The sequence below is a fragment of the Arachis duranensis genome, chromosome 3 (genome assembly GCF_000817695.3).
Source record: "Arachis duranensis cultivar V14167 chromosome 3, aradu.V14167.gnm2.J7QH, whole genome shotgun sequence".
NCBI classification, from domain to species: Eukaryota; Viridiplantae; Streptophyta; class Magnoliopsida; order Fabales; family Fabaceae; genus Arachis; species Arachis duranensis.
The window spans coordinates 10,556,807-10,583,330 of NC_029774.3; the positions used below are offsets into that span (position 1 = coordinate 10,556,807).

The window sequence follows — 26,524 nt, forward strand, 5'->3', positions numbered from 1 at the left end:
AATTGCCTATTTAAATTTAGCACATTATTTTTTTAGAAACCAACCTATTTAAATTATTATTCAAAAAGAATCAAAAAATAAAAATTTTGATAAATAAAATTTTAACTATATATAATTTAAAGGTTTAATTACTCTGTTGATCTTTATAGTTTCGCAAAATTCTCAATTAGGTCCCTATACTTTTTTCTTTTTAATTGGGTCCCTATACGTTAATTTTTTTTTCAATTTAGTCCCTATTAACGTTAAACGTCAAAAAAAATGTTAGTGAATTGTGAAATTACTTGTATACCCTTAGGGACCAAATTGAAAAGAAAAAAAAGTATAGGGACCTAATTGAAAATTTAGTAAAACTATAAATATTCAATAAAAGATATTCCTATAATCCCTATTCACACTACAAGAAATTACCGGAATAACGACCGATTTAGTGATTGATTTTTCTTGAAAATCGGTCGCTGAACCTTTAGCCGCTAATTTCTGAACTAAAAATCTAAATCGGTCACTAACTCGGTCATTGTTCCTAATTTTATAATTATAGATTTTTACTAATTTCAGATTAATCACTATTAAAACTAAATTTTCATAAATAATTATATTTCTACAAAATATAAAAGGAATTGAGTAAAGATTAATTTTTCAAATAAATACCACAACATTTACAATGTACATATTGAAAATTTCTAAATACATTAAATTTATGATCTACAATCTAGACTAAAACATGGTAAAAATAATTCATGAACATAACTATACTCTATTCAATATCTACTTAGACCAAACAATTATATCTATCTCTACTTGTAAAGTCTGGTATAACATTCTAACTGGAAAATTGACTTAAAGATTCTTCACCATAGCAAGGTGTTTCATGCATGCTTTTGTACAAAGCTGAATTAAACTTTTAGACCCTCATAAAGATAGAAGTTCGACTTAGATTTCATACTTATGTTCCAAAAGGATATTTTCTTCCTAAGTCTCCAGCAAAGAGAACACCTGCAACCAACATATCACTCTCAATTAAAACATAATAGAATAAATCTTGCAGTATGTGAAAAAGCTCAAATCCCATGTACTCTTCAAGTTGTTTTCCCAATGAATCACAGAACCAGCAAAAATTAATGTCTTAATCAATAAATATTACTTGTCCTTCATCGATGAAATCACAACGGAGGAGCTACAGCAGGAAATCACTGACATTTCTAGTTTCATTCCTTTTCCATATTTTGAAACTTATCAATCTCCAAACTTTAGACCAAATGCTAAAATCACAATGAGCCAACTTTAATATCAAATGCTGAAATCACAATGAGCCAAATATATTATCAGATAAGCCACAACTACAAAATATTATCCTTGTAAGCTGAAGCTGAAACTTTGTCAAACATATACCTTGCTAAAGTAGCCAGTCAACAAGGTGCTATGAGAACGATTAGGCTCCAAGAAGGAGAATAATAAGTTCATCAGCTGAATGTACAAGAATATGAAAGGAAAATCGATACAGTAATAAATTTCTGCATGAATTCAAACTCAAATAGAAATTTCATTTATGTAATGAAATAGAAACCTCTTCTTCCTCCACCAAGGTCTTTAAAATGACGTCAATTTCACATGTAAAAATCTCGCACGAAATGAATGAAAACCTAATGACAAGAAAGATGATCAAATGTAAGCAAGAAGGCTTAAGCAGTGATTATGAAGTACTTTAGCAACAAATTCTACTATTACTGCTTACTTGAAGGTTTGTTTGCTTTTAGCATCTTCTAGTGGTTCTTCAATAATGTAGCGTAACAACTGTTCAACCTGAGCTCGATCTCTCAGACTAAAGAAGAGGAAAATGGCAAATTATCAATTAATTTTGTTGAATCATATGCAAATGATGGACATGAAAATTGGGTAAGCATGAAAAATATGTACAACACTATGAAATTTGTTTCTAGAAGGGAAATGAGACATACAAGTTGACGAGTCGACTGTTTACGGCCTTGCATTCTTGGATCACCTCCTCTTCAACAAGAAGCTCTTCCAAAGTGAAATTCTCCTTGTCTAATATTGCCTCCACCTGTACAGAACGGCAACACAAAATTCGCTTCAAGGGTTACAAAGAGTGTAATAGAACAAGAAAGTAAGCCACGCGGCACGGTGAGGCGAGACGCGGCGCAGCAAGGTGACGCGAGGCGAGGCACGGTGAGGGCTTCGACGGGCAAACAACGCAGAAGACCACAAAACAGAGCGACGCAGAACAGAGCAGCGCAGGGAGAAGGATGCGACAGACGGCCGACCACCTAGCCTCCGCCACGGACGACGACGACGACTATGGATGAAGACTAGGGACCGATGGAGAAGAAGCGTAGGGCACACGACCTTCGGAGAGCAAATTAGGGCTGGATAGGGTTTTTTTATTTGGGATAAAATATGAGGAGTTTTTTTGGTATTTTAAAAAAATAGATGTATGTTCAACTAGCTACTCTAATTAATTCAGAAGAATATTCATTTTTTAAATAGAATATTCCGTTATCTTAAACGTTATATTCATGGTAGGGACTTAATTGAAAAAAAAAGATATAGGACCTAATTAAAAGGAAAAAAAATATAAGGACCTAATTGAAAATTTCGCGAAACTATAGAGACCAATAGAGTAATTAAAACTAATTTAAATTTAAAATTTTTAATATAACAATTTTTAAATTTTTTCTTGTACTCTTTTTGAATACTAATTCAAATGTGTTGATTTCTATAACAATTTAGTTTTTAATATGTGTACATTGGTACGAAATTCTATTTTTAATATAACAAAATTTTTTAATTTTTTTATATTTTTTATTTTTTTGAGTATTAATTTAAATGTGTTAGTTTATAAAAAATATTGTACTAATTTTAAATGGGCAATTCTAAATGGTCCAATCACTCACTAAGTAGGAGTATTATCGGTTTGGTTTGGTTCGATTTTAGACCAAAAATTAACCGAACCGATATGTTTGGTTCTTATAGATATACAACCGTTCGATTTGCTGTTTTTATGGCAATCGAACCGAACTAATAGTGGTTTAGTTTGGTCGATTTTTCTGTTTTTAATTCCTAATGAGCAGAATATGAATCACAATAACTAGAGGTTTAAAATAGTCAATAAACTAAAATAATAAGACTACATCACATCCAAATTCGATACGTTTTTAATCAATTCGAACAACTAAACAATACACATAAAACAAACACACATAGACATAAAACAAACACAGAATGGAGAATTCAAAAGTGAAAAATGAGGGGTTAGGGACTTAGGATTAGGGAAGGCGCCGAGAGCTTAAGAGACGCTGAGTGACTTGGGCCTTGGAGTTGGGGATTTTTGTTGTTAGGTTAAAGGTTAAAGGTTAAAATGGTTAAAATATTGAAATGTATGCATATCTTCGGTTCGGTTCGGTTTCTATTGAGCCAACCAAAAACCAAACCAAACCGATTGGTTTTGTAAAAAAATCAATTTTTTTGTTGTTTTTAAATCGGTTGTTGTAATTTTCGGTTCGATTTTATGGTAATTTTCGGTCCGGTTTGGTAACTCAAACCCTTATCACTAAGTAGTGAGTTAAAACTGCTCATCTCTCCTATTATTTTGAAATCATTTATCTTCTCTATTATTTAAAACCATATTATTTTTGAAACGTTCTATTTTTAAGAGTTCAGTATAAACAAATAAAGTTATTAATTTAAATTAGATGAGATATAAATTAATTAAAATTGATTTAAACAATAACAAAATATATCAATTTTTATTTTTTAAATTGATCCAAATTAAATTATTAATATTATTCATTATTTTCAAAAATTTTATTTTTATATTTATAAATACAAATATCTCGTTTATAATGTAAACGAGATAATTATGAATTTATTTCGTTTTTAAACGAGATACGTGTATTTTTTCAAATTCTATATATCTCATTTGCAAATGAGACAAAGTCAAATAAATACTAATTTTAAAATAATAGAATATTAAGATTTAGGAGAAATATTCATGTTAGTGAGTCAATTATAAATAAGGCATGTTAGAGAACCAAGTTGGGTTGAGTAGTGTTAGCTCACTAGTCCGCTTAAGTAAGTGTCGGGGGTTCGAATTCCACCTTGTGCATGCAGCAACCCATTGGCCAGTAGTAAGTCCTTAAATAGAGCTCACTACCGTGACGAATTAATCTTTAGCCTGTCGAGTTGAGGGATACCGTGAAAAACAAAAAAAAAATAAGGCATGTTAGAGTTCTAATCTAAAAACACATGTTATTATACTGAACTCTTACAAATGGAAAGTTTAAAACAATAGAAAAAATAGACAGTTTCAAATAATATAAAAGATAAACAATTTTAAAATAATAGAAAAAATAACGATTTTAACTCATTTATTAGTATCATATAATTTAAAATTGTTCATTTAAAATCAGCACATTATTTTTTAGAAAACAACGTATTTAAATTAGTATTAAAAAAGAATAAAGATATTAAAAATTTTGATAAATAAAATTTCAACGATATATAATTTAAATTTAAAATTTTTAATCTAATAATTTTTAAAATTTTTCACATACTCTTTTTAATACTAATTCAAATGTATTAGTTTTTATAACAATTTAATTTTAATATGTGTGTACGTTGATAGTAAATTAAATTTTTAATATAACAAAATTTTTAAAATTTTTATATATTTTTTATTTTTTTAGTACTAATTTAAATGTGTTAGTTTTTAAAAAAATATTGTGCTTATTTTAAATAGATAGTCGCCCACTAATTAGTGAATTAAAATAGCTCATATTATTCTAAAATCGTTCATCTTCCATGTTATTTTTGAAATGTTCTATTTTTAAGAGGCCGGTATAAACAAATAAAGTTATTAATTTAAAAATCAAAATATAGATAAGATATAAATTAATTAAAATCGATTTAAATAGTAACAAAATATATTAACTTTTATTTTTTAAATTAGTCCAAATTAAATTATTAATATTTTTTTATTATTTTTAAATATTATATTTTTATATTTACAAATACACATATTTTGTTTAACGTGTAAACGGAATAATTGTAAATTTATTTCGTTTTTAAATGAGATAGGTATAATTTTTCAAATTAAATATATCTCGTTTGCAAACGAAATAAAGTCGAATAAAATCGTGTCTTAATTCGTTTACACTGTAAACAAAATAAGTAAAAAAAATAAAAATAAATAAATATGCTATAAATAATCTATATCCATAAACAAAATATTTAAATTATATATTTAAAAAAAATCCTACTTAACACTGAGGATAACATAATATAATATAATTATTCTTAAAAATAAAATAAAATACAGGTACATCCGTGACTTAATATGATACATGAGTTGTGGAATCATCAACAGGATACCAATATCTATTAAAAAACCACATGGAATCAGCTTCCACAGCATATCCATCTTGATTCCTATGCCAACTATAGTAAGCATGAGTTCTGTTTTTTATGTCAAAAATGGCGTGTCCAAAGCTTGCTTCTCTGTATGCTGAGTAATCTGGTTGTGGTTTTGTCATGCTGCATTTTTAAAATAACGATCATATTAGATATTGTCACAATAATAATTACTTTTTTCGTTCTAAAATATATGTCGCTTTAGAGGTTTAATAATATATTAACAATTCAATGTGTTTTTAGAAAAACGATATCCAAATACATTGAATTTTTAATGTATTAAATTTTTAAAGTGATTGATATTTTTATAAGGAAAAGAGCAACTAACCATTATCATATCAGTAGTGACCAACCGTTAGTCAATAATATTTAAAAATATTGACTAAAAGTATGTTATTGGACTGTTAAACTAAAAGTATTAGGTTACTAATATAAATTAAAATTGCTGAATCTTAAATTTTTGTATGATTCCCATACGTGAATCATTATGTATGTATAGAACTTACTTGTTTGCCAAGCCTTCAATGTTTCCTCCATCACCAATGGTTATATATACTGGAGCTGAGTTATCTTTCACAGGAATGCATCGACGGTTCGTAATGTTGTATGCAATATTGGACACACGTTCCTTCAAACATAAACATATATCAAATTTGAAGTGCAATGTTTGAGGTTTAATTAGACTTATTTAATTAGTGTCACACTCAAAATTCAATAGGCTTAGTTTATTTTGAGAAATTATATTTTGTCACTTACAGATCGTTCATAGGCATGAACGTGGCCAGCGAACACGACATCAACCTTGTGCTGCACAAACCAGGGCTCAAACATTACTCTCATTGATTCACCTTCCATGTAGTGGTAGTTGTAGCTGTTATACCAAGGTGAATGCAAGAGAACAATCAACCATGGAGTCTCTGTTCTATTAACTTTTGATAGCTCTTGTTCTAGCCATGTGTATTGTGGTGTATATTTCCCTAAAGGAAAAAAAAAATTGTGTTAGTTACTGAAACTATTTTTTATACAAAGTTTTATTTAGCAAATTATTAAAAATGATGTAATTATATGATTACCATAAGCTGAATATGAGGCCAATACAATAATATGTGCTGATGCTCTCTTGATAGAATACCAAAAGGGTGCTGTACTCTGTGACGCTCTATAAGGAACATGATACCTATGTGTATATGGCTTGAAAGGTACACTTTCACCCTGCAAAAGAAATTATCTATTTGTATCAAAACTTTACTAGAAAATGAGAGCCATAGAAACGGGTATATGTTGAAGGGTAGCCATAGAGAAACGGTTGAGTTGTCTTGGTTTGACCTCAAGGTTACAGACTTACAGGTTCAAGCCATAAAAATAGCCACTATGTGTTACTACTTAGGTGAAAATTCAGGTGAAGTCGACTTCACGTGAAATTGATATTTGAGAGCTGTTAGATAAAAATTTAGTCAAATCAGTCAAATCATCTAACGGCTCTCAAATCTCAACTTCACGTGAAATCGACTACACCTGAGTTTCCACCTATTACTTATTAGGTTAGGTTGCATACATTACACACTTTGGATGTGGTCCTTCTTTAGATTCTGTGTTAACATGAGATGTTTGTGCACCAAACTCCTTTTTTTATGAAATTGGGTATATGGTACATGATACAACAATGTAAAGTATGTTATGTGGGAAGTATACATATAATATTCTTATAAATGAATTGTGATTCTGTACATTGATACGCTATAGGTCACTTAATTGGTAAATTCATGTAATTATGAGTTAAACCAAAATTTTAATTGTTATGCACTGCTAATGTATAAACAACATGCATAATGTTATCTAATCAAATGTTTGTACTCAAAAAATTTCTAATAACATAGGTGGTTAAGCCAACTAGAGAGTTTCATTTTGGATCAAATGCAAGGAATTCAGTTAGGATTATGAGAGAAGGCTTACAAGTTCTGGAGCAAAATCAAGTTCATGGTTGCCTGCAACCCAAATCCATGGTTGATAAGCAACACTCCTTTCTATAAATCTTCCCCAAGTATCCCACCTAACATTATCATGATAAGGGTAATGATCTGCATAAGAAAGGTCTCCAACAAACATCAAAGCTTGTCCTTTTCTTGGGTTCATTTCATAGTGAGTAAGAGTTTTATTTGAATCATATGTTTGACCAAGATCACCTGCACAATATAATGCCACATCAATTAATAACTAACGTATAGGCCTATTGGGGGCAAAATAAAATGCAGCATTATTTTGTTCCTAATTTCATTTTCTTGGTTATTAGTTATTACTATTAATATTATAACATGACTACCATATCAGTTTATTTTCACTTATTAACCATCCAAAAGCAAGATTAAGATAAGATTTTTTAAAATTAGAGAGTAACATTTAGGCTAAAAATTTGTATATAACTTAAAAAAATGTGAAATTTCTCAAAATGGGTCATGCATGTTCATTTCAGAAACATGGACTTAAACTTTTCCAAGTTACGAAAAACAATATTTTGTTTTATTTTACATTTTATAGGTATATATTTTCTTCTGTGACGTAAAACAGGTCAACCCATATTTTTGTATATTACTTCAACCACCCATTTAATATACCAACTAAACAACTATTTAAAAATTAATTTCTATAAAATTTAAGAAATATAAATAAATTGAATTTACCTATGAGACCAAATGTATATGGCACATCAGGACCAACTTGAGGAGGAGTCACAAACCAAAACTGCCTTGTTGTGTTCAAAAGTCCAACTTCATAGTAATATTTGGTGTTATACTGCCCAAAATTGAAGCATATATATGATAACACAAATGACACTTTTCTCTTTCTGAAATTGCTACAAATATATATAAGATGGAGTGCAATGGAATAATAGAGAGCTGAAGTAGTACCTCCAAATTGGTGATGGTGCATTGATGAATAAAACCAGAAGTGTAATTGAAGAATGTGTACGTAACATATTTTCCTTTAGCAAGCTTCTTTTGCTTGCTGTTTTCACTCCAGTAACGCACTTCATTGGACCCTGGTTCATCCATTGTCACCCATGACACTAATGTTGCTTTCCCATTAAGGTCACCTTGTGTTATATGAACCTTTATATTTAAAGCGTGAATGATTATGCATATATTTATTTTTGTCTTATGCTAAAATTCGTTTGTATCAAACTTTAAACATTTTAATGATAGAAATTGGTATATTATATCATAAAATCATTTATCTTAAAAATTTTAAAAATTTAATTTTAATGTATTATTAATGTAAAGTAGTTTTACACTGTCAATATATCAAAATTAAACTCTAAATAAAAATACATATATGATTATATATCTAATTGACTAAAATAAAAGGGATGGAAGAAAAGTACTTGCTGTGGAGCATTATAACCAGGAGGTATAGCAAAGACATCACTATCTAGTGGCATATCCAGAGTCTTCTCCACTTTTCTAACATAACTGCTGGTTACACCTCCACTACTACACAAAGCTGCCACATTCAGAAGCAAACACAAAGCCAAGGCTAATGTTACAAAACTAGGGGAACCCAAAATTCCCATTTTCTCAAACTCTCTAACATACACCTCTCATAAATTTAACACCACAGTTCTTAATACGGGTTTATTTATAATCATATATAGCCACATATATATGTTTAGACAGTTTAGTAACTAAATGTTGGTAAATGGCATATTAATTAGGAGGAATAAAATGTTGGTTAATAGCTTATTGACATTGGGATTTGGGAGGAATATCCAGATTAATTAGAGGTAAACTAACGAAACAATGTGTACGAGGAGAGCCTTCCAAGGAAATCATTGTCATACATCGTTTTCTTCGAAGACAGGATAAAACGGTTCAGACAAGAAGAACAGTTGTATGAATAGAATAGAATAATGGGATGCAATGTAATGCAATATGCTAAGGTTGAGTTGAATATTATATTATATTATATATACTCTATTGTGTCGCTTGGGATCAAGAGAGAGTTTTACTTACTTGTCATTCAGATTTCAGACCATGTAAGTTTTTATAAGCCTTAAATCTTCATTAACGGCTGGCACAAGTCATATGTTTATAAATGACATTTAAAGTAAAGCTAGTGAACCAAAAGCATATCAGTCTACCTTTGGATGAATTTAAAATCTCTACGAGTTAATATATATGGATGTTTCTTCTACTAAGTATCAGAATGTTTCTTTTTCATATTAAATTAATGTTTTTTTATATATTTTTCGAATTTGTGATTGTTGGAGGTGGATAGGTTAATGTGAGAGAAAAGATGAAGGTTTTTATAAGTTTTAGTTTTTGGCTGATAAGCTTTTGGTTCCTTATATTTTTTCTTTTGTTAATGATCTCTTTAAAGTAAAAAGACATTTTGAAATTGGAAAAATCACGATTTTAATAAAACTAGAACAGACTCCCACGATGTGATGCGCGCTGAGAAATAAATTATTTATATTACAAATATTTTGTAAAATATTTATTTATTTAACAATTTATATATTATTTTATATAATTATTCAATTAAAATATAATATAACTTAAAATTTAATTTATTATTTTAAAAATTTAAATTTATTTATTTAAAAAACATTAATTTTTTTATATTTTTTAACCAAATAAAAAATTGCGTTACTTGATGTGGAAACACTGTTCGGTTGCAGAGCGTGGTGGTCAGGTAGAGGAGTTGCTCCACGTAAGAGAGGGAGACTCAGAAAATGTGAAATAGTAGAGAGAAGCAAAAGGTATGATTTCATTATTGTAAACTGATATATATACACTCAATGTGAGCCACACATTTGATAACTGCCTGACTAAATTTCTTACTCTACTCTAACTAATACTGCTGTTAATTTACTAAGTGGGACAGCTTGTTATACATGCTATTAAACTATTGATCTACTCTACTACAATCTGGCTACATCCCCCCACAAGTTGCGGGTGTGAAAATTGATTAGACCCAACTTGACTTCACAAGACAAGAAGGGATTAGGTGCTAGAGGTTTAGTCAAGATATCAGCAACCTGATTTGCTGATGAAACAGGGAGCAGCTTCAAAATGCCTTCTTGGACCTTCTCTCGCACAGTGTGGCAGTCAATCTCGATATGTTTCGTTCGTTCGTGAAAAACAGGATTGGCTGCGATATGTAGTGCAGACTGGTTGTCGCAGTACAAGGTAATTGGCGTCGGAGGTGTTGCATGGAAATCTCGAAGAAGGAAAGAAAGCCAGGTACCTTCACATATGGCGAGCGCCATTGCTCGATACTCCGCTTCAGCAGAGGAGTGCGCGATAGTTTGTTGTTTCTTGCATCTCCATGACACCAGGGACTTGCCAAGGAAAAAACAAAATCCAGACACAGACCGGCGAGTATCGGGACAAGCTGCCCAATCGGAGTCAGAGAATGCTGTCAAGTTGAGGTTGTCTGAGGCTGAGAATAGAACACCTTTGGCTGGAGCACCTTTGAGATACCTCAGGACATGGAGTGCTGCCTTGAAGTGGGTATCCGTTGCACAGTCCAGGTATTGACTTAGCTTACTTACCGCAAAACATATGTCTGGACGAGTATTTGTCAGATAGATCAGCCGCCCAATCAGTCTTCTGTATGCAGAAACATCCTGCAATTGATTCCCTAATGACTTTGACAATTTTGTGGTATAATCCATAGGTGTGGTGACTGGTTTTGTATCTTGTAGTCCAAATTTCTCAAGGAGGTCCAATGTGTATTTTCTTTGATACATTGCTATGCCTCTGTGGCTTCTAGCGAATTCGAGCCCCAAGAAGAATTTTAATTCCCCAAGATCCTTGATTTTAAACTTGTCATCAAGCAAGTGTTTCACTCTCTCAATCTCTCTAAGATCATTCCCGCCTAAAACCAAGTCATCCACGTAGACAAGGATGCAAGTGAATGATGCAGCGGTGGACTTGGTAAACAAACAACTATCGGCCTTGGACTGAGAGTACCCAAACTGAATGAGCACGCAACATAATTTCTGGTGCCATTGGCGGCTGGCTTGTTTGAGGCCGTACAAAGAGCGTTGTAATTTGCAGACAGAACCAATTGGGACTTGAAGACCTAAGGGTGGCTTCATATACACTTCTTCGGGCAAGTCACCATGTAAAAACGCGGTATTGACATCGAGCTGATGCACAAACCAGTTTTTAGTCGAAGCAATGGTGAGAAAGACTCTCAAAGTAGTTAGTTTAATCACAGGACTAAACGTATCAAAAAAATCGAACCCAGCAGTTTGGGTGAATCCCTTCGCCACCAATCTGGCTTTATGTCGCTCAACTTCACCATTAGGCTTAAACTTGGTCTTAAAGACCCATTTACAACCGATCGCCTTCTTTCCTTTGGGTAGAGGAGTCAGTGCCCATGTCTTGTTTTCTTTAAGAGCATTGAGTTCATCTCTAATTGCCTTCTTTCAACAACTATGAGTGATTGCCTCCTCATAACTTCGTGGTTCAATGTTAGTAGATAAAGCAGTCGAGAAGGCCCTGTGACCTGCTGAAAGGGAATTCAAGCACACATAATTTGAGAGAGGATATTTTTTGTGGCATTGAGTGGAGGGCTGTTGATCAGTGGTGGTGGATTGCATACAATGGTAGTCTTGAAGGTAGGCAGGTTTGTGTTTAATTCGAGTGGATCGGCGCACCTCTGGCTGCACATTAGGCAGTGCTGAATTCTGCATAGGTGGGTGTGATGTATCTAAATTGCGACTATGAGTAGAATTTTGTGAATGCAAATGTGGTGAAAAATGTGAATGTGGTGAAAGATGTGGATTAGTGGTAGTTGATGATGCATGAGGAGTGAGGTGAGATGCTGCCATTGGTGTGTGAGTGTAATCAAAATATGGAGACGGATTAGGGGGCGGATATAGAGCTGCCGGCAGCACCATATTATCCAGCCAATGTGTATTAGTGCAGGGATGCGAAGTGGGATCATGGTGGAGAAAAGGATCAACATGTTCATGTGATTTATAGTTAGTAGTTGTTTTTAAAGAAATGGGACCAGTGGTATTTTTGAAAGGGAAGAACTATTCATAAAACTTCACATTCCTTGAGATTATTATCTCGCGGGTTTTTGTGTCTAGCAGAACATATCCTTTAGTTCCTGACTTAAATCCTAAGAAAACACATTTTCTAGCTCTAGCGTCAAGCTTTCTTCTATGAGAAACCAAAGTTAATGCATAAACCAAACAACCAAATACCTTGAGGCGTTTAATATCCGGTAAGGTATGATATAAGACCTGATAGGGACTACAAGGTGCTATTTTAATGTGAGGTGTTCTATTTAAAATGTGGACGGCATGAGCCACGGCATAGTGCCAAAAACAAAGTGGTAAGTTTGAATTAAAGATGAGTGTCCTGGCTACGTTCAAGATTTCTTGATGTCGCCTTTCTACCACCCCATTCTGTTGTGGAGTTTTCACACAGCTGGTTTGGTGTATAATACCCTTGGTTTGGTAGAATGAGGGCATCAAAAATTCTTGACCGTTATCAGATCGAATGCACTTAATGACTCTATTGTGTTGAGTTTCAACAAGTTGGACAAAATTTTCAATCAATTTTCTGACTTCAGATTTGTTTTTCAAAAAAAATAGCCAAGTGAATTTACTTTTGTCTTCAACCACTGTGAGAAAATATTTGTGGCCCGAAATAGATGGTATAGCTATAGGTCCCCAAATGTCCATGTGCACTAGATCAAAAATATTTTCAGATTTGGTGTGACTTTCATTAAAAGGCAAACGTTTCTGCTTTGCATAGTGACAGGAGAACATGGTACATCACTATTATGATATGTAATGAATGGATATGCAACTTTCATTTGTTGTATCTTATTACATGAGATATGTCCTAAACGATGATGCCAAAGTGTTGCATCATCTAATGTATGAATGATATTGTGTGTGTGTACAAGAGGCACAGATTTAGCTACATCACCCTTTATTGTATGCATCAGTTCCGGTGCTGTTGCCAAAACAGGTTTGATCCGCATTGTATACAATCCCCCCTTTTGATCAGCAGCTCCAATCGTCTTCAAGGTAAGTTGCTCCTGAATCTCACAATCATGTGCATTGAACAAAAAGGAACAAGAAAGTGCATCAGCTGCTTTTGAAATTGAAATGAGATTATACTTGAAAGTAGGGATATATAAGACATCAGTCAAGTAGAAACTTGCTGAAAAGAAAATTGTCCCACAAAGGGTTGTGACAACTTTAGAACCATTTGGCATTATGACTTGAACAGGTTTTATTGTTTTAACGGATTGAAAGAAATCGAGTGAGAATGACACATGAGCACTAGCTCCTGTATCCAAAATCCAGTCATGACAATTTAAAATATGGCTGGAAATTGATAAAAGATAGAAGGTACCTGCGGATGGTGCATGTACAGATGCCAAATTTCCATTATTTGGGGGGTCACTACATTGTTGTTGGAACAAGGCAAATAGGGCTTCTTTTTTCTTATCCGAAAACAACCCATCAAGACTGACTCTTTCATCCTTCTGGATTAAAGGTTCAATGCTGCTCTCTTCATTACTCGCAGCAGTTATGGAATTTACTGAGTTCATGGCACTTGGGCCATCAGTATTCCCTTTGAATTGATTCCTTTGCATGTGTGGTGGGAATCCATGCTTGTAATAACAAGTGTCTACTAGGTGACCAGTCTTGCCACAGTGAGAGCATAATTTTGGTGTTCCTCGGCCATGTCCTTTACCTCTGCCCCCACGGCCCCTACCTCTTCCTCTAATTGAACTACTTCCATTATTCTGATAAGTCCCAAATGCATTCGTATTGACATTATTTGCCATCATTCTTGCTTCAGGATCTATTGAGTGCATCAATTGTCTCTCTTGCTGTAAAAGCGAGGAGAAGGCTGCTGCTACAGTTGGTAAGGGTGTTACAAGCATGAGTTGGGAGCGTACATTCACATATTGATCATTCAATCCTCGAAGGAACCTAATTACATGGGACTGCTCTCTGTGCTCTCTAATCATTTCAAGATTCTTTCCACATTCACAGTTATGAAGGCAAGAACACAATGCAATAGGTCTAAACTCATCTAATTCCTCCCAAATACTCTTCAACTTAGTATAGTAAGAAGTGATAGTGAGTTCACCTTGTCTCAACGAAAACAATTCTTCTTCCAGATCTGCAATTCTGAACAGGTCCCCTTGATCGAATCTGTGCTTCAGGTCCATCCATAGCTCGTAAGCGTTGTTGCACCATAAGACGCTCTGGAGAATTTCTGGACTGAGAGATCTGTGTAGCCAAGATAGAACAAATGTATTACAGCGATCCCAGGCTCCGGAGGAAGGGTCGTCCCTCTCTGGCTTCACTAGGGTTCCCTCGATAAATCGGAGTTTGTTCTTCGCATTGAGTGAAAGTGTCGCTAACCTTGACCACGAATGGTAGTTCGAGGTGGTTAATGGAGCATCCGTGAGTGAAATTCCAGGGGTTTCGCTAGGGTGCAAATAGAAGTGACTAGACGAATCTTGCAGTAAATTCGTGTTGGATCTTGACGCTTGTGCTTGAAACGCATTGAATTGGGCCATCATGCGTGAGAATTTCTGCATATCGCTCGCCGAAAACGCTTGGTTCTCCGAATTCGCCTCTCCGTCATCCACGCTCGATTCCATTGATGATCGAATCGTGTAAGCACTACTTCACACAAATCTCCTCAAAGATTTGATCTTACGCAGAGTGGTTACACTCTTTTTGCAACTCCACGCTCACCGCACCATGTGAAAACTCTGTTCGGTTGCAGAGCGTGGTGGTGAGGTAGAGGAGTTGCTCCACGCAAGAGAGGGAGACTCAGAAAATGTGAAATAGCAGAGAGAAGCAAAAGATATGATTTCATTATTGTAAACTGATATATATACACTCAATGTGAGCCACACATTTGATAACTGCCTGACTAAATTCCTTACTCTACTCTAACTAATACTGATGTTAATTTACTAAGTGGGACAGCTTGTTATACATGCTATTAAACTATTGATCTACTCTACTACAATCTGGCTACACTTGAAAAAGTGATACCCTGTCCATGAAAAAAGGAAAAAGTTCGTAGAGGAACTCCTGCTAGCAGCAGCAGCTGGTCTTCGCCTAAATTTGTTTCTTTTTTAACATTTGTTTAGTTGATATTGGCATATTGCGATGTTTTTTGATTCACAAATAAAAAAATGAATAAATGAGAATAAAAATATAAAAAATATAAATAAAATTATAAATTAACTTTATAATTAGATATATTTAAATATATTTATTTAATTATTATTTTATGTTTTATTGAATAATAATAAATAATTTTTTATTTTTTAAAAATTTATTTATCTATCTATTTATATTTTATAAAAATTAACACTAAAATTTTACTTAAATTATATGTTTGACCAAGATCACCTGCACAATATAATGCCACATCAATTAATAACTAACGTATAGGCCTATTGGGGCACAACAACATGCTGCATTATTTTGTTCCTAGTTTCATTTTCCTCGTTATCAGTTATTACAATTAATATTAGAGAAATGGTAGGAGCCATTATAATTTATTATTTTTTGTTCTTATTTAGTTATTAGATTAATTTAAATTTTTTAATTTAGTGTTTAGGGCTTTTTTACGTAAATACGCATGGAGATAACTTTAATTCCCGAAATGCGCATGGATGAAAATGTTTCTGTAAATGCGCACTCCTAACTCGCAAGGAGCAACCACGAAATGAAAATGGTATACACATCAAGGAGGGTGTCCACAAAATGGGATCATGACACTGACACAAACCATTTCGTTCCTGGCACAAAGGAAATGGAGCATGTCAAGCTTGGTGTCCACGAATTGGACCATTACACGCATGGCAAGCACGAAATGGGGGACTTCACTGATGACACACACGAAATGAACCAAATCAAGTGTGTCATCCACGAGTTGGGCATTTCATGGGAGGCACACACGAAATGGCCATCCTCAAGTGTGGCAGGCACGAAATGGGGGGGGCAGTCAAAGCAGCAAGTCTCAGTGTTGCAGTTCCCGTACGAGCATGCATTGGGTGAAAGTGAGGCAATTTATTGTTGGGTTGTGAGTTTGAAGCATATAAAAGGAGGTTGTGGGAGGGGAGGGGACAAAGCGAAGGTAAAAAAAAGAGAAGTGAAGTAGTGGGTTGCTTCGGTGAAAAAAAAGAGAAGTTGAGGAGTAATTTAATTATTAAAAAAATGAGTGGAAGTGGAATTAATATGGAAGAAAATCTTAATAGGTTGGATGAATTTCACATTTCTGCTCATTTACATGTTAAGGTGAGTTTATTTTTTTTAATTACAAAAAAAATTTTTTGTTAATAATTTAAATAATTGTTTTAAACTATATAATTGTATTTTGATCTATTTCAATTTCAGCCGGCACGTGTCTTGACTCCACATGGCACGCTGGTCGATGTTTTCTCTATAGACGAAGCAGATCCGAGTATGGAGATTAGGAGGCAGATGCTGGAGCCGTATCTAAGAAGAGCCGGCTTCTATTATGCGTCTCTAATAAAGCGTTTTGAGTACGACAACCCAATGATTAGCGCTCTTGTGGAAAGATGGCGTCCTGAGACCCATACATTCCACCTCCCATGGGGTGAGTGTACTATCACTTTGGAGGATGTTACCATGCAGGTGGGGTTACCAATCGACGGTGAACCGGTCAGTGGCACTCTGAGGTCATGGAGTAAGTTCCACCAGAGAGATATTTGGCAATGGTGTGAGGAACTCCTTGGAGAAGTTCCTGACGGACATGTTGGGACCACGAAGTATAACATAAAACTGAAGTGGCTCAGGAGTAGACTGCAACAAATGCCTCTTGACTCTCGAGGACATGTCAAGGGAATGTCTGGTTGTCATACACTATTGATGTCTTGGATATACTTCAGGCTTCCTTTCTGGGCACCGGACGTGACGAGCTCATACACGTTTCCGTTAGCTACAACGTAATAAGTTTTCTTCCATATGTTCTGTATTTGTGCTTTGTGTTCTTATTTCCTCTGCGTAATTTTTTAAATGTGGTTATAATTTTATTCTGTTCTTTCGCAGGTGGGTGGGCAAGAGAGAAAAGAATGACTACGCCGAGCAACGCTTACAAAGGCACCAGCTTAGGTTGGACAATTTGAAGGTGGATGAGGTAACTATTCCTATTGCATCACTCTCGCATGATATTGTTTTGTCCCATGAAATTTAGTCTACCTGTGTAAATGACATTTGGATTTGGTAGTTTGTGTGGATGCCGTACAGGGATGCACGTATTTTGTCGAGGGTGCCTGCGAACTTTCTTGGTGCTCCGCATGGGGATTTCTATACGGCGGTCATGCCACTTATTCTGTTCCGCTGGATCGAGATTGTTAACATCGATAGAGTCATGCGGCAATTTGGCGGCAAACAGGGTCCACCGAACCCTCCATTAAACATAGACACCTTCCATCGCCAGTCGGCTCGCAACGACGATGGATGGTGGCCCATCCGCCTGCAGACATGGTTTGAAGTATGGGCAAACAGACGGACTGTATCATATCGGCTAGAGATTGATAGGGCAGATACCTTGCATCCCAGTCATGATTATTACAGGTGGTATTGCTCGAGAACAAAGAGGTTTCTGTCACCCCCGGAGGCCTTCCATGATCCCCGAGGAGATGATATTCCGCAAGGGGCTCCGGCAGAGTACGGTAGAGGCCCAGTCGTTCAGCTACCAGCAGTTCCGCAGGACAGGAGACGCCATCGTTCCCGCCGTGGAAGACATCAGGCTGTCGGAGCTGATGAGATGCAGGTCCCAAACTCTCCAGTTCCGGATCCAGGTCAGGTTAATGTTTGGAGTCAGCAGGATCATCCACCGGTGGAAGTGAATTTCCCTGGAGATGTCTACTGCCCGTAGCCGTTCGTTGCAGAGGATCCCTTTCAGTCATCCACGGTCCATCAGTATATGCCTTACAATAGTACCTACGAGGCGGGTGGTTCATCGCAGGGGGCGGTACACAGGACCTGATTGACTCTATGGATCGAGTTGGTTGGACAAACTTTTCATCTTTATTTGATGGCCTAGATCAATTCATTCCTTCTCAGGAATCACCACGCACACCCACCGACTTAGGACTTGCACTTCGACCGTCTGATTCAGGTAGTCACCCCCCTATCGGAAGGAGGAGATCTGTTTCTGTAGGTGACACGGCCGGATCCCAGATGCACCCGTTCGAGCCATCGTTGTTAGAGGGCCGTCGCTTATCATATGCGGGGGCTGATGATGTAGGGGAGGAGGCACAGTCAGGACGTCCCCGCCGCGACACTCGAGCACCTTCATGTGGTACAGGTGGGAGGTTGGGACATGCTGGACACCATCACTAGTTCACGTTATTGTTTTAAAGTTATTTGTTATCGTCCGATGGTTGTATTTTCCCTTCGTTTGTACTTTATTATGTTTTATGGTGTCGTAGTTCGTGGTTGTAACTTTTTTACGGTTATCTGTGTTGTGATGTATTAAATTCGGTGTTGTTAATGTTCATGTAGCACTAGTTGCAAATTTGTGTGATCATTTGACAAGAAAAGGAAAGATTGCATTCTCCCTTGCAACATTGATCGGTTTAACAACACTTGGGATGACCCTTTCGCCCTGAACCGGTTGGGTTTCCGGAACAACCTCTGCTTTCTCTCCACTATCATTCTCAATATCGTCGGCCATTCCTTCCGGATATGCAACATGGACATTCCTTCCGGATATGCAACATGGACATTCGGGAAGGGACATCGGTCAGGTATTTCTGTATTCTGGGCGGGGGCCACGAAGGCATTAAAGGACGGACTACGACCCCTACCTATGTCCAAAAATGGAATGCCTTCACCAGCACCGGAATTTCGCATTTCCTCCACGTTATTCGAACTAGATGAGCTGCCCCCCACATCTTGGAGCTCCACGCAGAGTTCCATCGAATAGATGCTTCCGATGCTACGATGATATGAAAACATCATCGACACGTGCTGGTCAGATTTAATATGCATCTTCTGATATGTAAACGAATTAGCTACAGCAACGAGCATCCTGTAAATGAGCGTACTGATCTCCTTTTTTCCAATCAGCCCAGTGTTCATCAGAATCATATTTTTAAGTTGTTGCAGACACGACTGTGGAGAAATCATTATCCAAAGTGGGTCGTCACACATAAAGGTCACTCCCTCACCTGTATACGAAATTTCACCATTAGGATATATGACCACATAAATATATTCAGATGCCATTATGACACCCAAAAATTAGTGAAAGTAGCTCCTGTGAGAGTGGAATTTTCGGAGAAGAAAGAAGGGTAGAAGAAGTGAGAGTGAGAAATGTGGGTTTACTTCTGCTGGCGAAGGGCTTTTATAGCCTAGCCGTTATCCTAATTCGTGTGCAGTACACACAAATTTGTGACATTTCGTGTGCGGTACAGGAGACATGGATTCTGAACTCAGCTGTACACCCATTTTGCTGATGCCTGCCGTGAGTTCCTCCTTCCATTTCGCTGCTGCCCTCTTGGAAATGGGATATCCATTTCGTGGGCACCATAATTGAAATGGAGTTCATTTCCATTTCACGGGCAGAGGCCACAAAATGGCAATGCGCATTTACAGAAAGATTTCCAGCCATGCGCATTTTGGAAATTAATGTTTTTTAGATGTGCATTTAGGTAAAAAAGCCAGTTTTTAGTATAATAGTTCAACAACATATTTTATTTTATATTTTTAAATATTGATAATTAATTAATAATTAAAAATAACAAATTTTAATAATCCTCTAAGGTTACTCTTAATATTATAACACGACTATCATATAACATTATTTCTACTTATTGACCATCTAAATAGCAAGATTGAGATAAGATATTTAAAAATTAGAGTAAATTTTTGGCTAAAAAATGACTTTTTTAGTTTATGATATTTTTTAACACGACAGATTAATGATTAATTCGTATTCATTTAAAAATTTGTTGCTAACTAATGAGTTGATACATGTACAATGCTAGATTTGAATCATTTTTTTTTGTATTAGATTCGAAACATTCTAAATGGATCTTAATAGATCCTGTCCAGGTCCAGGAAGTAAAACTTATCCAAAAAGAAAATAAAAAAAGAGAGTTAATATTTGGTTCAATTACAGCTCCAAAGAATGCAAGCAAGGCCCCAAAAAACCAAACAATAGAGTAATAGACAGTTATTACTTATTATTGCTGCAACTGCCTAGCTCATTCTTCTTCTCAACTCTAGCTTCCAAGTCAACACAAGTAGCTGAAGTCAACTTGCTTAGATTCAAGATTCAACACACGTCCAAGTAAATCACAGCAATACATACTTCATTTCTAGTTTCTTGATTGAATCTTGTGAGAGCAGCAATGGTGGTCGATGTGGCAAGTGCTTTGCTCTCTGCCTCCCTGCAAGTCTTGATTGACAGGTTAGCTTCTCCTCAGCTTCTGTTCTTCTTTCGCAACAAGACCTACGAAGCTGCCGAGGATTTGAAGCTGCAGTTACTCTCAGTGAACTCTGTCCTCGTGGATGCAGAGGAGAAGCAGATCGTCAACCCATACGTCAAGATATGGCTCAACGAGCTTCGAGAAGCTCTCTACTCTGCCGAAGATCTTCTTGATAAGCTTGACACTCAGGTTTTGGAATACAAGGTGAGGTCTCAGTCACACACCACATTGGACACTGTAATAGACTACTTTGATTCTGTTTCTCCTTTGGCTAAGTCGTTGAATCGTAGCCTTGAGAAAATAAATCTCAGGCTTCATGTTTTGAGAGACTATCAAAACTGTTTGGGCCTTAGGGAAGTCCCACAGAATCTGTTCCCACTGCTACCTAATGTGCCTACTACTAGAAGGGTGGATTGGGCTAGGGTTTATGGCAGGGACAGTGTAAAAGAAACAATCATACAAGGTATGCTTGGAACCATGAATGAGGAAGTTGAACCAATTGTTGTGGCAATTGTTGGGATGGCAGGGGTTGGCAAAACTACTCTGTCTCAGGTTTTGTTCAGCGATGAACATGTAACGCGAAACTTCCATATACGGTCTTGGGTTTATGTCTCTGAGGGTTCTGATGTTCTCTACTTAACCACCAAGGTTTATGAGTCATTGACGGGTTCTAGTGTTGGGAGTACAAGCTTGGACAGACTTCAAGACCAAGTAGCATCTTTGTTGAGTGGAAAGAACTTCTTGTTGGTTTTAGATGATTTTTGGGCTGAGAGTTTCTTTGACTGGGAACTCTTCAAGATGGCCTTTATGGATGCTGCTATTAGATGTGTTATTCTAGTCACCACCCGCAATGAAAATGTGGCAATCACTATGCGTGCTGCTGTTTATTTCCTTTCACATCTACCGGATGATGATTGTTGGAACATCTTTGCTCATTATGCATTTGGGAACAGAAATCCGGAGCCAACTTTGTTGGAGATTGGTCACAGGATAGTGAGAAAGTGCAAGGGTCTTCCTTTAGCTGCAAAAGTGCTTGGGAGTGTTTTACATTCAGTGACAGAAGCTGAAGAATGGAATAACATACTGCAAAGTAAGATGTGGGATTTGCCGGCTAATAAGAGCAACATCTTGGCTGCATTAAGATTAAGCTATCAACTTCTTCCTTCACATTTGAAGGCCTGCTTTGCCTACTGCTCCATATTTCCCAAGGGATATGAAATTAAGAAGTTGAACTTGATCCATTTATGGATGGCTGAGGGTCTTCTACAACCATCAAAGGCTAAAACAATGCAGAGGGTAGGTGAGGAATACCTGTGTGAGCTTTTGTCGAGGTCATTGCTACAACGATCAACAAGTAATGATTCGTTCATTATCATGCATGACCTCATAAGCGACTTAGCACAATATGTTGGGGGCGAATTTTTTCATCTTTTTGAGGATGATAATGCTGGACGAATTTCGGAGAAAGTTCGCCATCTCTCCTTCTTGCAAGATAAGCTTGATGCACCAGACAAATTTGATGCTTTCTATGATCATTCACAGTTGAGAACCTTCATACCATTTAAGCTCTCAAACTCAAGGCAGTTTGGTTTATCAGCTGATGTAGTTTTCGGTAGCTTGATACCAAGATTCGTTTGTGCTCGGGTGCTTTCTTTGTCAGGTTACTCACTCATTACACTGCCTGATACAATTGGAAACTTGAAGCACTTGCGTTATTTGAATCTTTCTCACACAAATATTCAGCAATTACCGAAATCCATAGGGCTTTTGTACAATCTGCAAATATTGTTGCTTTCAAATTGTGTTCATCTCACTAGTTTGCCTGAAAGTCTGGTGAATTTGATTTACTTGCACCATCTTGATATCATCGGTGTCCCTTTGACAGAGATGCCCCCGCAATTTGGCAAATTGAAGCTTCTTCAAAATCTTGCTGTCTTTGTTGTCAACAGAAACACAGGATCAAGCATTAGCGAGTTAGGGGCTCTATTGCAACTTCATGGTTCACTTTCTATTGTGAACTTGCAGAACATTGCTGATGCCACAGATGCATTCAGAGCCAACTTGATGGGTAAGAAATTTCTTGATGAGTTAGTATTGAAATGGACAAATACTATCCATGACTTACACATTGAAGCAGCTGTTCTTGAAAATCTTCAGCCACATGGAAACTTGAAAAGGCTGAATATTGAAAACTATGGTGGCCGAGCATTTCCAGGTTGGTTGGGAAATCCTTTGTTCTCTAACATGGTGTCTATAAATCTAACTGGTTGCATCAACTGCTCGAATTTGCCACCACTTGGGCAATTATCCTCTCTCAAGACTCTACTCATAGCAAACATGAGAAGCCTAAGAAGAGTTGGTCCTGAGTTCTATGGAAATATAGATTCACCTTTTAGAGCCCTTGAAATGTTGATTTTTGAGGACATGCTTATATGGGGAGAGTGGTTGCCAACTGAGTTTGAAGAATTCCCTTCCCTTAAAGAGCTTCACATAAAGAGATGTCCATTATTGACCGGGAACTTGTCCCGCCATTTGGGTTCTCTAGAAAAACTTGTCATCTCTGGATGCCATAATCTTGCCAATTCATTTCCAAGAGTCCCAAGATTGAGAGAACTAGAGCTAACTGATTGCGATGCATTGATGATCTTGCCGGAGGAAATGATGCTAGGGACTGGAGCTCTAAGAAGGGTGACCATATGCGACTGTCCCTTGCTTCAATCTTTTCCTGCACTTGGTCTTCTTACACGGTTAAAGTCACTTCACATATGCAACTCTAGGAATTTAGAGTTTCTTCCACTGCAACAAGCTCCACACAATTACCAAGCAATGGAGCAGTTGCACTTGGAAGGCAGCTGCGACGATCTGGTTTTTTTCCCACTGTCTTCCTTCCCGGCTCTCCGTGATCTTCACATCCAAGACTGTCTCAATCTCCAATCTCTTCAGAGGCTGGCAGACTGGGAACTGCCCTCTCTTGAAAGCATATTGATAAAAGATTGCCCAAACTTGATGTCTTTCCCGGAAGGAGGGTTACCACCTACTCCTATCCTTCGATGCATTTCAATTAGCAACTGTCCAAACCTGTCACCCCAAGCAGAATGGGGTCTTCATGAATTGACATGTCTTGAATTGTTCAGGATTGAAGGGGAACTGATTGGTTTAGAGTCATTTCCAGATGAAGGGGTGCTTCCAGCTTGCTTGAATTCTCTTCACATCACTGGACTTGTGAACCTCACAACTCTCAATCATAGTGGTCTTCAGCACCTTGAATCCCTCAAACTTCTGCAGATTAGTGGTTGTAACATGCTACAATCTCTACCTGCAGAGGGTCTTCCAAATTCCTTGTGTTCTCTCATCATCATGGATTGTCCTCTGCTTGCTCCTCTGTGTGAAGAGGAGACGGGAGAGCATTGGCCTCTCATTTCTCACATCCCAAACATAGTTATTTACTGATCAAAACTCTCTTCCTTTTAGTATTCTACTCTTCTTATGTACTTTATTTATCTCTTCCCGTGTTCCCGAGTAATGTGGATTCATTGTCAGATTATATCCATGTTTGTATATGAATGTTGACTAAGCATTTTACATGTTTATAATAAAATCTAATATTTAAAAGATAGAAGCGGAATGATAAACTTAGATTATGGATCATTACATGGAAAATATCGCAAGTCTCACCTCCTCTGCTTATCTAAATTTAGATCATAGACTTTCAAGGGCTAGGTTGTGTGCCATCTATTCTTAATATATAAAAGTAGATTCATAGGATTACCCAGATTACTTTTAAGTTATTTCTCTTCTTCTACTAACGTTATGTCAGCACCATCGCTTACTTGTCAAAATTTTAGAATTCACTACTCAAATTTTGTCAAATCAATTTTTATTTTCAAATAAAAAAAAACACAAAAAACAATTAAAAAACACAATAAAAACCAACTTAACTTTTTTCAAATCAATCCTTATTTCTAAAACAACAAAAACACAAATTAACATTTACCCCAAAAAAAAGCTCTGAAAACCAAAGAGCTTATTATCTTTCTCATACTTCTCAAAACCCTCTTCCTCTTGGCACCTCTCCGTACTAAGATCCTATTTCCTCCATCTTCTTCCGGTCCCATGAGCCATTGTTTTTTTCTCAAAACAAATTGTCCATCACGATGTCCATCTCCAGCGGAGCCGCATTGCATAAATTGCAGAAACTAAGGCAAACTCCATTTCTCCTGTTGCAGTTTTTCTGTCGGAGCTCGATTTTGGGTCTCAGACCAACGTCACCATTCGGCGCCGCCAACATAGGAAATTTGTCCCAAGTATCTTTCTAAAGATTTTCAACTTTGTCGTTTACTCTTCTCATTCTATTGTTCAATATCATTTTCAATGGTCCTATTTATTTGTTATAAATAATAACATTTTAATTGTATGTGAACTCATTGCAAGTAGCACAGGTTTATATATTCCTCTTTTTTAAACGGTTCTGTCCAACAGTTACAACCAAAATTAGGTTTACCTACATTATTTCTAATTTATTTCTCTTCTTCTACTAACACCATGTCAGCACCATTGCTTACTTGGCAAAATTTTAGAATTCACCACTCAAATCTTATCAAATCTATCTATCTATCTATCTATTTATCTATTTATAATATATAAGAGCTAATACCAACTCTCTCCACAATGAGTTTAAGCCATCTTTTCTTTGCTAATGATGTCACATCAGCAATTCTAATGACTTGGCAAAAGATGAAAATCAACCAATCACTATTTAGTAAAATAAAATATTTTTAAAAAATTAAAACAAAAAACTCTTATCTATTATTATTCAATTGAAACATCAAGTACTAATTACATGCAATGAACATACATTAAAAGTGCCATAATAATAATAATTATAAAAAATTTCAGTTACAAATATTCAAAATTTACAACTTATACATATTAAGACTCTTACTATTCTTCATTTCTTAATCTCTCATATTAATTGTAAAAGATTTCTTAAATTTAATATAACATTTTTATTTACAAACAAACAAAAAACGTAAGAAAAAGACAAAATGTAGCAATTCATGCAAAACGAAAAATGAAAAAAAAATGAAAATGCAGTTTTATATAACTCTAATATAAATAACCTATGTCTTTTTTAAAAATAAATAAATTCAAAATCTATTTATAATATGTTCTCTAACATATTTTTAATATAACATTTATTAAAATACACTATATAGTATAAATAATCTATCTCTCCCTACATTGCGCGGGTCTTACATCAACCAATCACTATTTAGTAAAATGTTTTAAAAAAATTAAAACAAAAAACTCTTATCTATTATTATTCAAATACTAATTAAATGCAATAAGCATACATTAAAAGTGTCATAATAATAATTATTATAAAAAATTTCAGTTACAAATATTCAAATTCTACAACTTATACATATTAAGACTCTTACTACTCTTCATTTCTTAATCTCTCATACTAATTGTCAAAAATTTCTTAAATTTAATTTAACATTTTTATAGTATATAAAAGCTGATACTAACTTTCTCCGCAATGAGTTTAAACTATCTTTTCTTTGCTAATCATGTCACATAAGCAATTTTAATAACTTGGCAACAGATGAAAATCAATCAATCA

The 26,524-nt window shown here is 35.6% G+C and overlaps 3 protein-coding genes and 1 long non-coding RNA gene across 5 annotated transcripts; 1 reads left to right on the plus strand and 3 right to left on the minus strand.

Annotated features, from left to right (window-relative positions):
• Positions 1-732: 732 nt before the first annotated feature.
• On the minus strand, positions 733-2,391 carry LOC107477526 (uncharacterized). Of its 2 annotated transcripts, XR_008007319.1 has the most exons (6): positions 1,956-2,391; positions 1,733-1,819; positions 1,565-1,640; positions 1,390-1,464; positions 1,142-1,294; positions 733-993 (listed from the first exon to the last, which is right to left on the minus strand). It is a non-coding gene; the product is annotated as an uncharacterized LOC107477526 (long non-coding RNA). The 2 variants fall into 2 exon arrangements; XR_008007318.1 differs by having other exon boundaries at positions 733-1,294.
• Positions 2,392-5,345: 2,954 nt separating this feature from the next.
• On the minus strand, positions 5,346-9,327 carry LOC107477523 (purple acid phosphatase). The gene is made up of 9 exons (XM_052259502.1): positions 9,213-9,327; positions 8,804-8,922; positions 8,331-8,531; positions 8,103-8,214; positions 7,378-7,607; positions 6,498-6,636; positions 6,181-6,401; positions 5,931-6,052; positions 5,346-5,547 (listed from the first exon to the last, which is right to left on the minus strand). Exons 1-9 carry the CDS (start codon positions 9,259-9,261, stop codon positions 5,346-5,348), a joined length of 1,395 nt encoding a protein of 464 aa, XP_052115462.1. The 5' UTR covers positions 9,262-9,327.
• Positions 9,328-13,131: 3,804 nt separating this feature from the next.
• Positions 13,132-15,075, minus strand: LOC127745435 (uncharacterized). Its single transcript, XM_052258136.1, has one exon. The coding sequence runs from the start codon at positions 15,073-15,075 to the stop codon at positions 13,132-13,134; it is 1,944 nt and encodes a 647-aa protein (XP_052114096.1).
• Positions 15,076-20,532: 5,457 nt separating this feature from the next.
• On the plus strand, positions 20,533-24,510 carry LOC107477520 (putative disease resistance RPP13-like protein 1). Its single transcript, XM_052259637.1, has one exon. The coding sequence runs from the start codon at positions 20,821-20,823 to the stop codon at positions 24,346-24,348; it is 3,528 nt and encodes a 1,175-aa protein (XP_052115597.1). The 5' UTR covers positions 20,533-20,820; the 3' UTR covers positions 24,349-24,510.
• The last annotated feature ends 2,014 nt before the right edge of the window (positions 24,511-26,524 follow it).

Bases quoted from the DNA above. Each gene is read 5' to 3' on its own strand.
- LOC107477523 (XM_052259502.1), bottom strand. From the start codon at position 9,261: ATGTATGACAATGATTTCCTTGGAAGGCTCTCCTCGTACACATTGTTT. The intron at 8,923-9,212 runs GTTAGTTTACCT...TGAATGTGGCAG, and splicing joins CTCCTCGTACACATTGTTTC to CTTTGTGTAGTAGTGGAGGT. The intron at 5,548-5,930 runs GTAAGTTCTATA...TTAAAAATGCAG, and splicing joins ATTGAAGGCTTGGCAAACAA to CATGACAAAACCACAACCAG.
- LOC127745435 (XM_052258136.1), bottom strand. From the start codon at position 15,075: ATGGAATCGAGCGTGGATGACGGAGAGGCGAATTCGGAGAACCAAGCG.
- LOC107477520 (XM_052259637.1), top strand. From the start codon at position 20,821: ATGGTGGTCGATGTGGCAAGTGCTTTGCTCTCTGCCTCCCTGCAAGTC.